The 14,299-nt window shown below is 40.2% G+C and overlaps 1 protein-coding gene across 2 annotated transcripts in view; it reads right to left on the reverse strand.

Moving 5' to 3' along the window:
* The window catches only part of JAKMIP2 (janus kinase and microtubule interacting protein 2), a 235,880-nt gene that overhangs the window by 49,283 nt on the left and 172,298 nt on the right, over positions 1-14,299 (reverse strand). For both annotated transcript variants that reach the window (XM_069102339.1, XM_069102338.1), the window contains exons 6-12: positions 13,778-13,924; positions 12,339-12,479; positions 8,504-8,560; positions 7,501-7,620; positions 4,909-5,037; positions 1,343-1,426; positions 570-632 (exon numbers count right to left, since the gene is read on the reverse strand). In XM_069102339.1, coding sequence (XP_068958440.1) covers positions 570-632; positions 1,343-1,426; positions 4,909-5,037; positions 7,501-7,620; positions 8,504-8,560; positions 12,339-12,479; positions 13,778-13,924 — 741 coding nt within the window. The remainder of the gene's footprint in view (positions 1-569; positions 633-1,342; positions 1,427-4,908; positions 5,038-7,500; positions 7,621-8,503; positions 8,561-12,338; positions 12,480-13,777; positions 13,925-14,299) is intronic.

Raw genomic sequence — 14,299 nt, forward strand, 5'->3', positions numbered from 1 at the left:
TTCCTTTCTTTCTTTCTTCCTTTCTTTCCTCCTTTCTCTCTCTCTCTTTCTTTTTTTCCTCCTTTCTTTCTTTCTTTCCTCCTTTCTTTCTTTATTTCTTTCTCTTTCTTTCTCCCTTTCTTTCTTTCTCTCTCTTTCTTTCTTTCTTTCTTTCTTTCTTTCTTTCTTTCTTTCTTTCTTTCTTTCTTTCTTTCTTTCTTTCTTTCTTTCTTTCTTTCTTTCTTTCTTTCTTTCTTTCTTTCTTTCGTCTCTGTCCCTCTTTGTCTTTCTCTATAGACACACAGACACATGCACATACAGAATAATCAAAATCCAGAAGGTTTGGGGATCACATCCCTTCTAAAATAATCCGTACCATGCCCAGCAGAGAGCCATGCACACAACAGCATTTAGTTCATGGTGATGATGGTGAAGGGGATGAGGATGGGTAACTAGCCAGTAGACTAGCATTGGTACAACCTCCCGCTTCCCCAAGGCCCCCTGTGCCACTCCTGAGAATACCCTCTGCTGCTCCTGGATCCCTCATCACTTCCTTGTCTGCCCCCTCTAGGAAGGTGCACCCCACATACCTTTTCTAAAAGCTCCTGGTTTCTCTTAATGAAAAGTTGTTTATCTTCTACCCAGTGTGAATCCTGTTTGACAAAGAATAGTGTGCAGTCAGCATTTCAAAGAGCAGCCCTGAAGATCTGTGAAGCCAAACCCCTTTGTGAGACAGGCCCTTAGCCGGCTGTCTTTTCTCATCTGGATCCCTTTCCTGCCAAAGCTAAAGAATGACTGACATCCCCCACCCCGTCCAGCTGCATAATGAAGAAATTGGGGCTTAGCTTGCCAGGAAAACCAAAACCCTTTCCACAGGCCCCACTAGTGCTTAAAAAATCAGTCTACAGAATCCAGGACCAGCCTTTGGGGGACTCAGAGGTGATCACAGAGGAAAGAGGTGAAAAGGGTTCATTCCACCACAACAGATGTGTACAGGCCAAGGACATGGGGATGGAAAACATTGCAATGCAAAGCTACAGATGCGGCAGGTGCATAAGGGGCACAGTGGCGGGTCCTGGGTCTAGCTTCTTAGCAGGTCACTGCAATGCTAGTGTGTCTGTCAGGATTCCTCCTTGGCCATCATCTCTCTTTTCTGGATTTATCCACTGTGGGGGCCCAAACTGTTGACTGTTAGGGGGAGGTGATCAGTCCAATACAGCATAAGGAAGGGCATTAGGTTCAGCCAAGCAGCCTTTGACTGGGTGTGGAGAATCATGCACAAATCCGTGATTGGACAAGAAGAAAATTAGATGGAATAGTTTGAGATTGAAGGAAAAAAAGATTCAATTAACCCATTACCTACCTGTCCCTTCTGAGCCAAAGTTGCTTCCAGGTCTTCAATTTTGGCTTTATACCTGAGCACTTCTGCTTGTAGCTGCTCCTGGGCCTAGTGGAATCAAAATTCCAGAACTTAATAAACAAAATGATCAGCCATTTACATTTTCCTAATGTTTCCTTTGTTTTAAAACTCAATAGACCGAACCAGGCATAGAAGCAACTAAATTTGCTGATGAAAAAAATAAATAAAAGAATAATCTTAAACAACCACTTTACCCATGTCATATGCTCAAAAATTTCCAACAGCTCCCTGCTGCTCACAGGATGAAGCTGGAAGTCCTTAGCTGGGCACTTAAGATCTTCAGTGGTCTTTCTGATTTCTTTCTAATTACTCTTCTATACTTCAAATGATGTGGATCTACTCCAATCCACCTTCTACCCAGCTGTCAAAGTGATTTACCCAACAGCCATGTTTGACCATGCTGCCCTATTATCCCTATTATATAAAGTCCTCTGCTTGACATTTGAAACCATTTACAACCTGAGCCCTTCCTAGAATTCTAGTCTTTTTATACTTTATTTCTCTCTATGCACACTAGAATCCATGACACTTTAGCTTCAAACTCCATCCATCTCCATCACTTTTGCATTGGCTGACCCCCCATGCCTGGAATAGCCTCTCACCTCAGTTCTGCCTCAGTTTCCCTTAAGGGTCAGCTAATAACTCGCCTTCTGCAGGCCTTCCCTGCCCCTTGCGCTGCGGCGCCCTCCCTCTGACATGGCCTTCCTTTTGTTCTCTATCTCTAACTTGCAAATACACAGTGATTTATATTGCCTTTTCCACTGATTTGTGAGTTTCTTGAAGGTTGGGGCCGTACTTTCACCTTTGTTCATATTTCCAAGGCTCAGAATAGTGCTTCTACATGTTCTAAGCATGTATAGATGCTTACATACATGTTGACTAATTGTGTGACATCAGTGATGTCAATACTGCTGTCTCTGATGATGTCAATCAAGGGCCTTCCAGGCCTCAGTAAATGTTTTCAGGCATTCCTGAGCACAGTTACCTGAGGGCAGGTATTCCTTCTCATTCTGCCTTTAGATACTCGGTGCCTTCCACAGACAAAGTGCTTAGTAAAGACTTTGAGTTGGATTGAGTTGGACTGGGTTTAGCTAGGCCGTCTGACACCAGGATCACATTCAAAGTAGCAATACTGTTTTAAGAACAACTTTGAGCAACTAAGTCATTTTGAATATTATAAATATCCAAATCAACTACAAAGAACATATGAAGAAAGACACTATCTGCATCCAGAGAAAGAACTGACAAATAGAAGTATGCATAGAACGAATTTACATAGACATGTACATTTGTGTCTAATGGTAGCCATCTCTGGGCAGGGGGGGGGGAGAAAAAATAGAAAAAAAAGAAATTTACATTATAAATTTATTATGTATCTAAAAGAAGTAGCAAGTTGTACATAAGAGATCTGCAATTTCACATGCCATCATCTTTTTATTATTCTACTCTGTTATAGAAATGCTTATCTTATGTCATAAATTAAAAATTAAAAACAAAAAAACAAAGTCCTTCAAAGTATAGTAGAATTTGCTGGAATTTACATTCTTTAGCAGAAAATTCAAGAACCCAGGGTTACTGCTCTACATGTACATAGATCATGGGTTGGTTAGCTTTGCCAGCACATTCAGCCCAAATTCTGTGCATGCTTATAGTTACCTCAAGGTCATGAGGTACTGCATAAAGACTTATGGTTCTGGAATCAGAAGACCTGAGTTCAAACCCTGCCTCTGACACTTAACTACCTTTGGGACCCAAGTCAAGTTATTTAACTTCCCGGGCCTCAGATTCCTCATCTTTAAAATGAGATGTTGGACTAGATGTAATTAAAACGAGAGGGTTGGAGTGGATCAGTGCTGTCAAACCCAAACAGAAGGGAGTGTCAGTAATCTGTACATATGGGTCGCTAGTTGGCACCATCGTGCCCAGAGGGCCCAGTTTGCATGCTTCTGACTTTAAATCTGGCTGCAGATGGTGTCCCCAGTAAGGAACACGCTTGTTCTGATGTCCTCTGACCTGAGCAGGTTACACCTGAGCTTCCGTGTTCCTTCCTGGGTATTACATTTTAACAGTGCTGGCAAACTGGAGTGGAGTCAAAGTTGGGGGAACGAGGTGGGGGAGGGGATTGGAAATCAGGCCCCCTAAAGATCACTTGGAGAAGTCAGGGGTCATGAGACTGAAAGAGGGGAAGACTTGGCAGAACATGATTAATATCCTTAATTAAACCTTTCTATAGGACTTTCATGTAAATAAGATATCAGAACAGTTCTGCAGGTCCCCAGAGGGCATAGCCTAGAACAATGTGGAGAAGTTTCAGAGAGGTAGATTTTGGTTCAATGCAGGGAAAAACTCACTAATAATCTAAAGCGAGCAAATATATGGTGGGCTGCCTTTATGGATAGTAAGTTCTCCATGACTATAGGCCTCCCAGCCTCAGACACTTGCTGACTCTGTGACCCTGGGCAAACCATTTAACCTGTCTGCCTCAGTTTCCTCGACTCTAACATGGGAATACTAATAACATCTACCTCACAGGGTTGCTGTAAGGATTAACTGTCATAATGTTTGTAAAGCACGTAGCACAGAGTCTGGTACATAGTAGGTACTTCATAAAGGCTTGTTTTTTGCCCTTACCTTCTCTCACATTTGCAGGATGAAAGATAACCACTTTTTGGCAATGTTGTTGAGAGAGGTAGGGGCTGGAATTGATATTCCGCCTCTAAAGTTGCTTCTAACTCTTAGCTTTTTTGAATGCTTAAAACATACACTTATGGGGTGACTAGGTGGTGCAGTGAATAGAGCACCGGCTCTGGAGTCAGGAGGATCTGAGTTCAAATCTGGCCTCAGACACTTAAACACAAAACTAGCTGTGTGACCTTGGGCAAGTCACTTAACCCCAATTGCCCTCCAAAAAGCAAAAAAAAAAAATAAAAATTCACTTAGAACGTGATAAAACTACTACATATGTACTCTAGTAAAATACAATTACGAAAACATATTTGTATTAGTAGGATAGAAAACACGTGATTTTTTTACAATATTGTTTAAACCACCACAGTTACAAACAATCTGACTGTGGGCTCCTCTCCTATTTGTAATTAAGGTTAGGAACTAATAGGAACTGTTTATTATGTATCTAATAAAAAAAACTGATGGGAACTGATGAAATCTTTACCTTCCAGTGGCTAACAGCTTTTTTTTTTGGTGGTTGCTTCCCTAACTGGAAACAAGGTAAGGCAGATTCAAAAATTCAACTTTGTATGATTATGAGAATATACATAAAAATTTTCTTGGAAGGAACAAAGCCTCTTTCTCTCTCTATTCTCTCTGTCTGTCGTCTGTCTGTCTGTCTGTCTGTCTCTCTCACACACACACACACTCACACACACACACATGTCCTTCAGAGAAGTGCAGTTTATGAGGAAGGCCTCTCGCTCCTCTGCCTTCCTCTCAGAGGGATTCTAGGCTACTCCTGGCCTGAGCTGAAAGCCCTCTTTCCAAGCAACACTAACCTTGGCTTCTCTTTCAGCATCTATGATGCCTCCAGTCTGCTCCTGCAGAAGGGCATATGCTCTCTGGAGAGCTTGGTATTCTTTTGTTAACTGGCGAAACCGCAGCTCAGATTCTTCTGCTGCTAAACTCTTGAGAGGAACAAAGAAACCAAGGGATTAATCACAGATGCAGCACACAGTTCAGTCATTTCTGGGCAGAGAAGGGTGTTGGAAGGGGGCACTGCAGCAGTTAAACAAAAGTTTAACTACGTGTAACAGCTAGTATGCATGGATAATGTCTTAACTAGTTTTTATATAATGGTAAGCTTTGGTCTCTTGGAAATACTTTTTTTTAAGAAAAGAAAAATTTGATCATTTGTTACTTTTTATTATAACTATATGAAAATAATTATATATAACTATAATTTTTGTTATAACTATGTAGTTACATAATTTTTGTTATATAGATTATAATTCTATTACATTGTAGACTTTGGCAACTTTAAAAGGTAGGCTTCCTCATGTATAAATTAAGAGACAATGTAGTAGTGGATGGAGAGATGACCTTGAAACCAGAAAGACCTGAGGTCAAGTCCCATGTCTGACCCACATTGGCTGTGGGACCCTGAACAAGTCACTTCGCCTCTCGGTGCACTAGAAAACCCTTTAAGGCTATGAGTTGCAGAAAAGGTGCCAGTCTGTGTTGATAGAGGAAGTTTCTTCACCCTTGAGTTTCTTGTGAAGTTAAGTAGTACAGTGGATAGTGCACTAGGCCTAAAGTCAGGAAGACCTGAGTTCAAATCCAGCCTCAGACATTTGCTAGCTGTGTGATCCTGGGAAAATCACTTGACCCTGTTTGTCTCACCTGTAAAATGAGCTGGAGAAGGAAATGGCAATCTGCTTCAGTGTCTTTCCAAAGAAAATCCCAAATGGGGTTATCGAGAATCAGTCATGACCGAACAACAGCAGAGTTTCCCATGCTAATGACAACATAGGTCCAGTCCCTGTCCCTCACACTAAAAGACAGGGCTTCTTACCTCATTTCCTTTAAGATAATTATTAACAAGGTGGGTAAGACCACACATTTCAGCATCTCACTTATACTATCTGGCATATCTCCAATGCCTAGCAAAGTGTCCAGTACTGGACATAGTAGGTGTTTCATAATTGCTTGTTTATAGATTAAAGTTGTGGCCTCACCCACTGGGTTAATTATTCAGTGGAAGAAGCTGACAGAATAAATCTGGGAGAATTGGGGGGGGGAGTTTTTTTATGTCAGGAAATGGATCTATGAAAGGACCAAAATCTTCTCTGTAATTTATAGCCATAAAGAGTTTTCTAGAGCAGCAAGAGGCAAAAAGACTTTTTCAGGTCACATAACCATTATGTGTTAGAGGTAGGACTTGACCCTGGGTCCTTCAGAAATATTTTGTCCTCCTTAATTCACCAAAAAAAACAAACCCTAAACTAAGATTTCACTGGTATAGTCAATTGTACAAAACTGGAAAGTTTTTAAGTGTAATCTCACCTCAGGATTAGCCTAGCAAATTCTCAGGTTCAATGCAATTCAATTCAGTGCAATTCAATTTAATCCAAAAAGGACTTCTTAAGACTGGCTATCAGATGATTAACATTTTTCTTGACCACAGAGACTTCTGAATAGGGATGCTATCTTTACTGGTGGAGGGAGTACCCACACTGATGACACGGTAGAGATTTCCAGAGTAATTGTTAACTAGTGAGAACTGACAATAGGTATGGCAAATATTTTAAGCAGTCAAATTTTTACTATCTATACTTCTGAAGAGAATGTTTTATAGACATTCTAAGATAATATATTTTAACCGATAATATTCATGATTTGCTTTGGCTGAAAAAAATGGTTATTCAGAGGTCAACTATCCGGTGATGATGATGTTAAAGTTAGCTAGGATGGTCCTTAGAAAACAAACACCAAGTTCATTGGGAGGTCTATACTCAAAGCCATTCCTGATTGGTAGTGTCTGCTAGGACTTTTGGCCTGCTTTTCAGAAACCAGTATCACCGCCATACTACAATGGCCATTAGAGAAAGATTTTAGTAGAGGATAGTTCATAATACATGTTACACATAGCATAACAGAAAGATAGCATCCTATGAAGAATCACCCTGAAAAAAACCCAGGACCTCTGGCCATTTTCTTCATCATTTTTCTCTGTCCATCTCCTTCCTGCTCCCCACTGCATGCTAGGAATTGACAGTATGCATTCTTAAAGAGATCCCTACTAGCCTGACCTTCACCTGTCCTCTCTCAGACTTGGTTATCAGGTTCACATCTTTGGATGAAGTGTGAGGGAGGTAACTGTTTTCTAATGAAAGCAAAGGTTTAAGATAGCTGAGTTGAAGTCAAGGAGGTAAAGCTTTGGCTCAGCTCGAGGAAAGACTTTCTATGGTGTTAGCAAGATGTAAGAAAATCAGCAGTGGCCTTAACATTTGTCCCACATGAAGGTCACTGAGTATTGACTGCAAAGAAACTACAATAGATAAGATGTGGAATTTTATTTTTAGGGGGTGCTTTGAAAAGGAAATTAATGGTGCCAATGACTAAAATGACAGAGCAGAGAGGAGATTTACCTCATCCAAGTCATCATCTGGAGTGGCTGGTGTTCTGTCTGTCCGAAAGGAGGCCATGGATGATGTCTCGGAATCCATGGAGTCATCATCATATCCAATAAATGGGTCCAAAATAGGCCTCTGAAGGAGGAAACAAAACAGCGATTTGCCTACATGATTTGTGGAAAGTCAGCTTGAATGTTGAAATATTTATCACTATTATAATTTTCTCAAATATTGAATGAATAAATGAAAAGGGCAGGTATGAAAAGGTCATTGTCAATGTCCAGATCTCTCTTAGTGGAATAGAGATGTGAGCACAGAATTGGACCACAGCTTATCTCCCTAATATGTACCAAGGAGAACTATTGACTTTCAGTTGTTTACCTTATAGAAACATGGGTGGGATCACAGTGGGCAACTCAATAAGGTTCAAAGATCAAGTGTTTCATGCTCTAGTGATGCCAATCCAAAGGCTCTGAGATCCCAGACAATAAGTGGAAAGGGAGGGAACTCTGGACCTTGGGAATCCCTGAATTTTGGGGACTTGAAAACAGCCAAGTTATACATGGAAGTACTTATAGGTTACTAATAGATCCAAGAAATTATCTAATTCTATTGTGAGACCTCTTAGCAAAAAATCATAATCATGAAATTTAGAGCTAAGAGGTACCTTAAAGACCTTCTAGTTTGTCCCCCTTGTTTTTTTTAACAAATTGGGAAACTAAGGCACTGTGAGAGAAAATTATTTATGCAAGGTCGATGAATGGCCGACACTCAAAAATGGCGAAGACAGAATAAAAATGAATTAAAGCAAATGCATTAATGAAAACAAATTTTTTTCTTCATTTCTGAGCAAAGCAGAGAGGAGAGCTTACTTCCTCCCTCCTCCCCTAAAACAGCGTTACAGTCTAACTGGACAACATCTGGCTTATCATATTGTTGCAGGACAGTCCCCTAGCAAACCCAGGTCCACAGCAGCATTTGCCAATACAACCATAGTAAACCTGGTTTTCATTTTTACCTTAATTGGCTTGGAACTTCTTTTATGTTTTCTGCGACGGATAAGCTTTTCCCGGTCCTGGAAAATAAGATTAAGGAGTTTGTCAGACCCACTTGGTACAGGTTGTCATATTGTTGTATTATGAAGAAAACATTCTTGTTCTTCTAGAAAATTAAAAGCCTCTTCTTTACAATAGCCTCCAATCCTCTTTGTAGCCATTTTAGAACACTATTCTAGCTTGATGAATTTTCAGCTATATTTCAAGCAACAGAAAAAAATATTCTGGCAGCAGGGATATGTTTCTTACTTTAAACAGTTCTTCTGTGTATAAATCCATTTCAGTTCCTTTATTTGTGAGATGATTGGGTTGAACTTAAATGACCTCCAAGGTCTCTTTGTTTTTGTTGAATCAAGTCTGACTCTTTTTGATGCATGTGAGTTTTCTTGGCAGAGATGCTAGAGTGGTTTGCCATTTTCTTCTCCAGCTCATTTTACAGATGAGGAAACTAAGGCAAATGGGGTTAAGTGACTTGCACTGGGTCACACAGCTAGGAAGTGTGTGAAGTCAAATTTGAACTCAGATCCCATAGACTTTAGACCTGATACTCTATCCACTGTGCTATCCAGCTACCCCAAGATCTCTACCTAGCCTAATATTCTGTATGTTTATGTCACTTGCAGCTTTGACAATTAATCTACTATGTTTGAAGGGCTCTTCTAGTTTTGACATTCTATATGTTCTAACAGGGCTAATATTCCATGTTTTTTTTCTTCTCCTAAAGTCCATTCCAACTCTTTTTTTATGTCCTAAGGCTTCTGTGATCTCTAATATTTTATGTTCCAAGACCCTTTCTAGCTCTGACATCCTGTAAATTTGTTATGATAGTAGTGACAGGAAGCAGCTGAAGGGACCCCTAAGAACCCACATTCCCCAAATTATTTTCTTCCTCTTCCCAATACCGTCCCAACAATCTCATTCTTTGCATCTCTTGAGTTCTGAGGGACAAAAAGTGCGGGCAGCTTAGAACGGGCCACCTTACCTAATATATTTGTATTTTGCAAATTGCAAGGTAATTGCAGTATGGAGAACCTCAAAGGCATTTCATTGCAGAATGATTAATGATAGGTTGATTTGTGTTCTGTGGTAGCATTTTTGCTATTGTGTGCGCTCCTATAACCCTGGATTCAGCTCTCCCTTTCACATCTCCTGAATCCAGTTTGGTCACAGGCTAGCCTGCAGCAATACAGAGTGTGCAAAAGGGTCTGTGTACCCCTAAGTTATCTGGAACCTCCTAAAGCATCCTTGGAAGGTTTAAGGAATTTACAGGGAGGACCAAAATCAACTTGGTTTTGCAAGAGTTGAAATGAGCTCTGAGTAGATTGACCAAGTGGATATATGGAGATGTTTGGGGCTATCTAGGACCCTTCTCTTCCTGAAACTGAGCTGAAAGATGGCCTCATAGCTACAGAAAAGTCGCTGGACCCCACTGCGCCATTCCAGAAGCAGTAATTTGTACCTAGAACATAGAATCTAATATGACTCAGGTATCTTCAGGTACTCCTGGGCTATCTGCTCTGTGCCAAGTCAACCTTGGGATAAATCTCTGGTTATTCCAATCATTCTAGGGTGAGGTGTGTGTGTGGGGGGAATCTCACAAGACTTGACAATATATAACAACTTAGATTATACCCCAAACCACCCTACCATCAAGGATGTGAGCTGGTGAAAATAATTTTGATGGTATGGCCCCAGTCTTCCTAGGATACATGTTTGACTCAGAGACTGTGGCATTCTCCAACACCACTCCCTCCTCCATTATCTTGCTTGATGGAACAATTAAACTGTTAAATTAATTAAACAATTAAAATTAATTTTCCTGCCTCCCTGCCCTTAATTCTTCACTCCTTTGGAAATTTAGAAAATAACCTCAGTTTTTTGGTCCCAACCACATTATGATCCTTCCCTGTGGATGACTGGGCAGTCTCCAATAAGTGGATTATTTATCTAAAACTTTATATAAGTTTAGGCTCTGAGGGTCTCTAGGCCTTCTACTGGACTACAGATGCCACTACATAGTGCACATCTGAAGGGATGCCCCCAATGTATGGCCTGTGCACTGTAGGCAATGGATGTCACACATCAAGACTGTTACCCATTGGTTTCTGTTCCCTTCCTCCCTTTATGAGTAGCAAAGTTTTGTTAACTGCTATACCTATGTGATGCTGCTTCTTCATCTGAACTCTCCTGTGCTGCAAAGGGGTTCTCTAGATTTCAAGGGTTTGTCTGATTTCAAAGTAAATCCACCATTGCAATCGATCAATTCTTTTCCATTCAACAAATATTTATTGAATCAAATAAACTTTACTAGGTGCCGAAAATATAAAGGCAAAAAGGGAACAGCTCCAGGCCTCAGGGTATCCAGTATCCTAATGGGTGGTATAATGGGAAATCTGATGGAATTGGGACCTATGAGATCTTCATTCTACTATCAGGCCTGTTACTAATTTTAAGGCACATGGCTCCCACAATTAACAGTCTGCATTAATGATACCCCCAACCAAAGCTGCCCCTAAGAGGCATCTAACACAAAGACCTGACACAAATACCAATGATCACACACTGAGTTCATGACTAAATCATGCTCTCTGAACTTTAGTTTCTTCATTTTAAAATGGAATAGATCATAACTGCCTAACCTAACCCCCATGACAGCACTTTGAAAATATAAGACATGGTACAAGTTAATTTATTTTTGAAAATGAGCTCTTTGAATATGCTCTAGATTACACTAAGGCCTTATGAAATTACTCTAAGAATCTTATAAGGCTAGGAATTCTGTCTTCTACTTTACTAAGTGACTTTAGGCACTTTTACCTTCTTTGGTTTTCTGTTCCAACCTCTATGTCAGGGGTGGGGAACCTGTGACCTCGAAGCCACATGTGGCCCCCTAGGTCCTCAGGTATGTCCCTTTGACTAAATCTAGGATTCATAGAACAAATACCCTTAATAAAAGGATTTGTTTTGTACAAATTGCACTCAGTCCAAAGGCTGCAGCCAGGGATGTAGCAGGCCACACGTGGCCCTGAAGCCGAAGGTTTCCCACCCCTGAAAAATGAGGGCACGAGACTAGATAAATCTCTAAGATTCTTTAAAATTTTTAAGGCCTCCTTGATAGACCAACAATTTTAATTTGCATAGTACTCTAAGGTTTTCCTCACAAGAATCCTGCTGAGTTAGGTAGTACAAATCGTTTGATACCCAATTGACAGAGAAGGTGTTAAGGCACAAGAAGGTTTAATGACTTGCCTATAACCAAGCAGCTAGGAAGTATCAGAACCAAGATCTGAATGAGCCCTGGTCTCTAGATGCCCAAATCCTGTGCACTTAGTGTTGGAGTAGTTCCCTTAAAGCAGGTGTTTATAAATACTTTTTGAGTGATAAAATTAGTGTGGGGGTTAGAGAAACTCCATGGCAATGTCGTGTCTAATGGTAGGAACACACTGGCCACTGTATGCCACCTTGATGCTAGTGTGTGGCCACCGATCTTTGTGCCAGGATACTAGGTCAATCTTGGGGGCAACTTTGTTTCCAATTAAATAATAATTTATTATGGTCCAGATTCTTCTGGGGATACAAAGTCAAAAAAATGAAACAGTTCCTGCCCTCAGAGGGTTTACTTTCTACTGGAAGAAAACAATAGGAACAGAGATTAATGAGAACAAAATATTTACAAAGTAGTTTGAGGAAGGAGGAGTAAGGCCTCTTAAAAGAGGTGGTCCTTGAGTTGACCTAACCATCAATGTTGATCTTTGTAGGCTACCTCCTAATGACAGGTAAGGTGTGATTATAACTTACCCTAGTTAATTCATCAATGATGTTTTGCTGCTCAATGACTTGAAGTTTTAAAAATTCTGTCTCCTGTTCTTCATTAGCTTGGTCAAGGTCATTCAGAGACTTTAACTTCTTCAAGGGAGGATGTGATGTCATTTTATCCCTCTAAGTTAAAAATTACAACACAAATAAGGTTGAGAAGGAGACTTTAAAAAAAATTGCCTGTTGTTTTTACACCAAGGTTATTTCTTCTTAGACTCCTTCCCCCACCTGCCCAACAAACCTTCCATTCTAACAAGGAAAAATATTTAAGCAAAACCAACTAGCAAACCAATGTGGTCCAATACCATATAACGTGTGTCACAGCCATAGCCCCCTACCTCTGTTCTGAAAGGAGGGAAGAGCATCTCATCATTAGTGAAACAGAAGATTTTTGAAAAGCACAGAAAATTCATAATCCCTAGGTTTAGAGATTGTTCCTAACAGACCCTCCTAACTACATGTTATCTGCTACAGAATACACAAGCCTGGACACTTATAGTTATGGTCCACATTTATAATCTTTTTTGACCTATGAAGACTGTATTTGGCCCAGGTTGCGCCATAAACTGAGACATGTGGAAAATTTGCACATAATTGCATGTGTTGGTATTCCGGTCTATTCCATCTTGATATTATGATAGCATGGGGCCCAGGGGGTTATTATGCCTGTAAACTGCATGGCAGCATAATTCCTAGAAAGAAATCCCTGTGTACAACTGGCTAAGGGCTGGGCTAAAGCCTTGCTGGGGAAGCTCTGCTGGTTTTAACATTTGCCCATGACTCACAGGGAGATACTCTAAATTTCCTGGAAAAATTGTTATAGCTCTAAACATTTAGAAGTCCATGATATCAAAATGAGTAATCTCTGGTGCTAGTTTATATTACAGCTAGCCTGCTTAGCATGAACAATGAATCCCCTGAAATGGCTGCATCATTCAAATCCATACCATATATTTCCACTGGGCTAGAGCCAAGTACCATATTTTATATAATTATAAATTCAAAAAGTGCACATTCAAATACATGTGACTACTTCAAGGATTCATTATTTACAGTAATCTACTTGGGACATAGCTATACAAGAAATCAGACTTAGAGAAAATGAGCTCATTTTTTCTGCTTTGGCTAATGAGCCAACTTTATGTAATAACATTCCTATTGTTTATCATAAGTATGACTATTATGACTGTGGATGATGATCACTTTGTGTCTTATAAATCAGTTTTCTTTCCTCCCAACATCTCTGTGAGGGATTGTCCAGTACTGTTATTCCCATCTTCCAGATGTGGAAACTGAGGCTCAGGGAAAGGGAGGGGTCACAAGCTCAACTGGAGACTTGGTTTCCTGAAACTTAGTCTCACCTCTTTGGCATTATACTGTTCTAAGAAAAAATGCTGTTCTGCACTTGTGGTGATACCAACCATTTCAGAATTCTCCTTAGTGATCGCTTTTAGCTTTTCCTCCATTCGCTGAAGGGACAGCATCAGCTCATCATTTCTCTTGGTGAGGCACTTGTTCCTTTCCAGGAGAGGCTTACACTGTTTTTCAGTTTCTCGTACACGTTTTAACTGTGAGAAGAGATAAGCAATGAGGTTTCTCTCGACTCCCCCCCCCCCTAAAAAGTGAAAAAAAAAAACAAAAAATACACAAACAATTCTTGGCTTTGTCTAGATTAATTGTCCTTAAAACACATGTTTATTCTCATCTCCAAACCTTTGCCGATGTAATTTCTCCTACTTGAAATGACCTTTCTCTCTTTTTCCCAACATTTAAGTCCTGTGGATTCTTCAAAGAATAGATCAAGTCTCATCTCTGATCAAAATCCATCCTGGTTCCTGCCTAGCTTTTATTCATTTATTCACACAAATTAAATGTGTAACACACACACACACACATGCTCTCTCTCTCTCTCTCTCTCTCTCTCTCTCTCTCTCTCTCTCTCT

Source organism: Petaurus breviceps, unplaced genomic scaffold (assembly GCF_028583685.1).
Source record: "Petaurus breviceps papuanus isolate PSGF00001 unplaced genomic scaffold, PetGlider_PUasm1.0 551, whole genome shotgun sequence".
Lineage (NCBI taxonomy): Eukaryota > Metazoa > Chordata > Mammalia > Diprotodontia > Petauridae > Petaurus > Petaurus breviceps.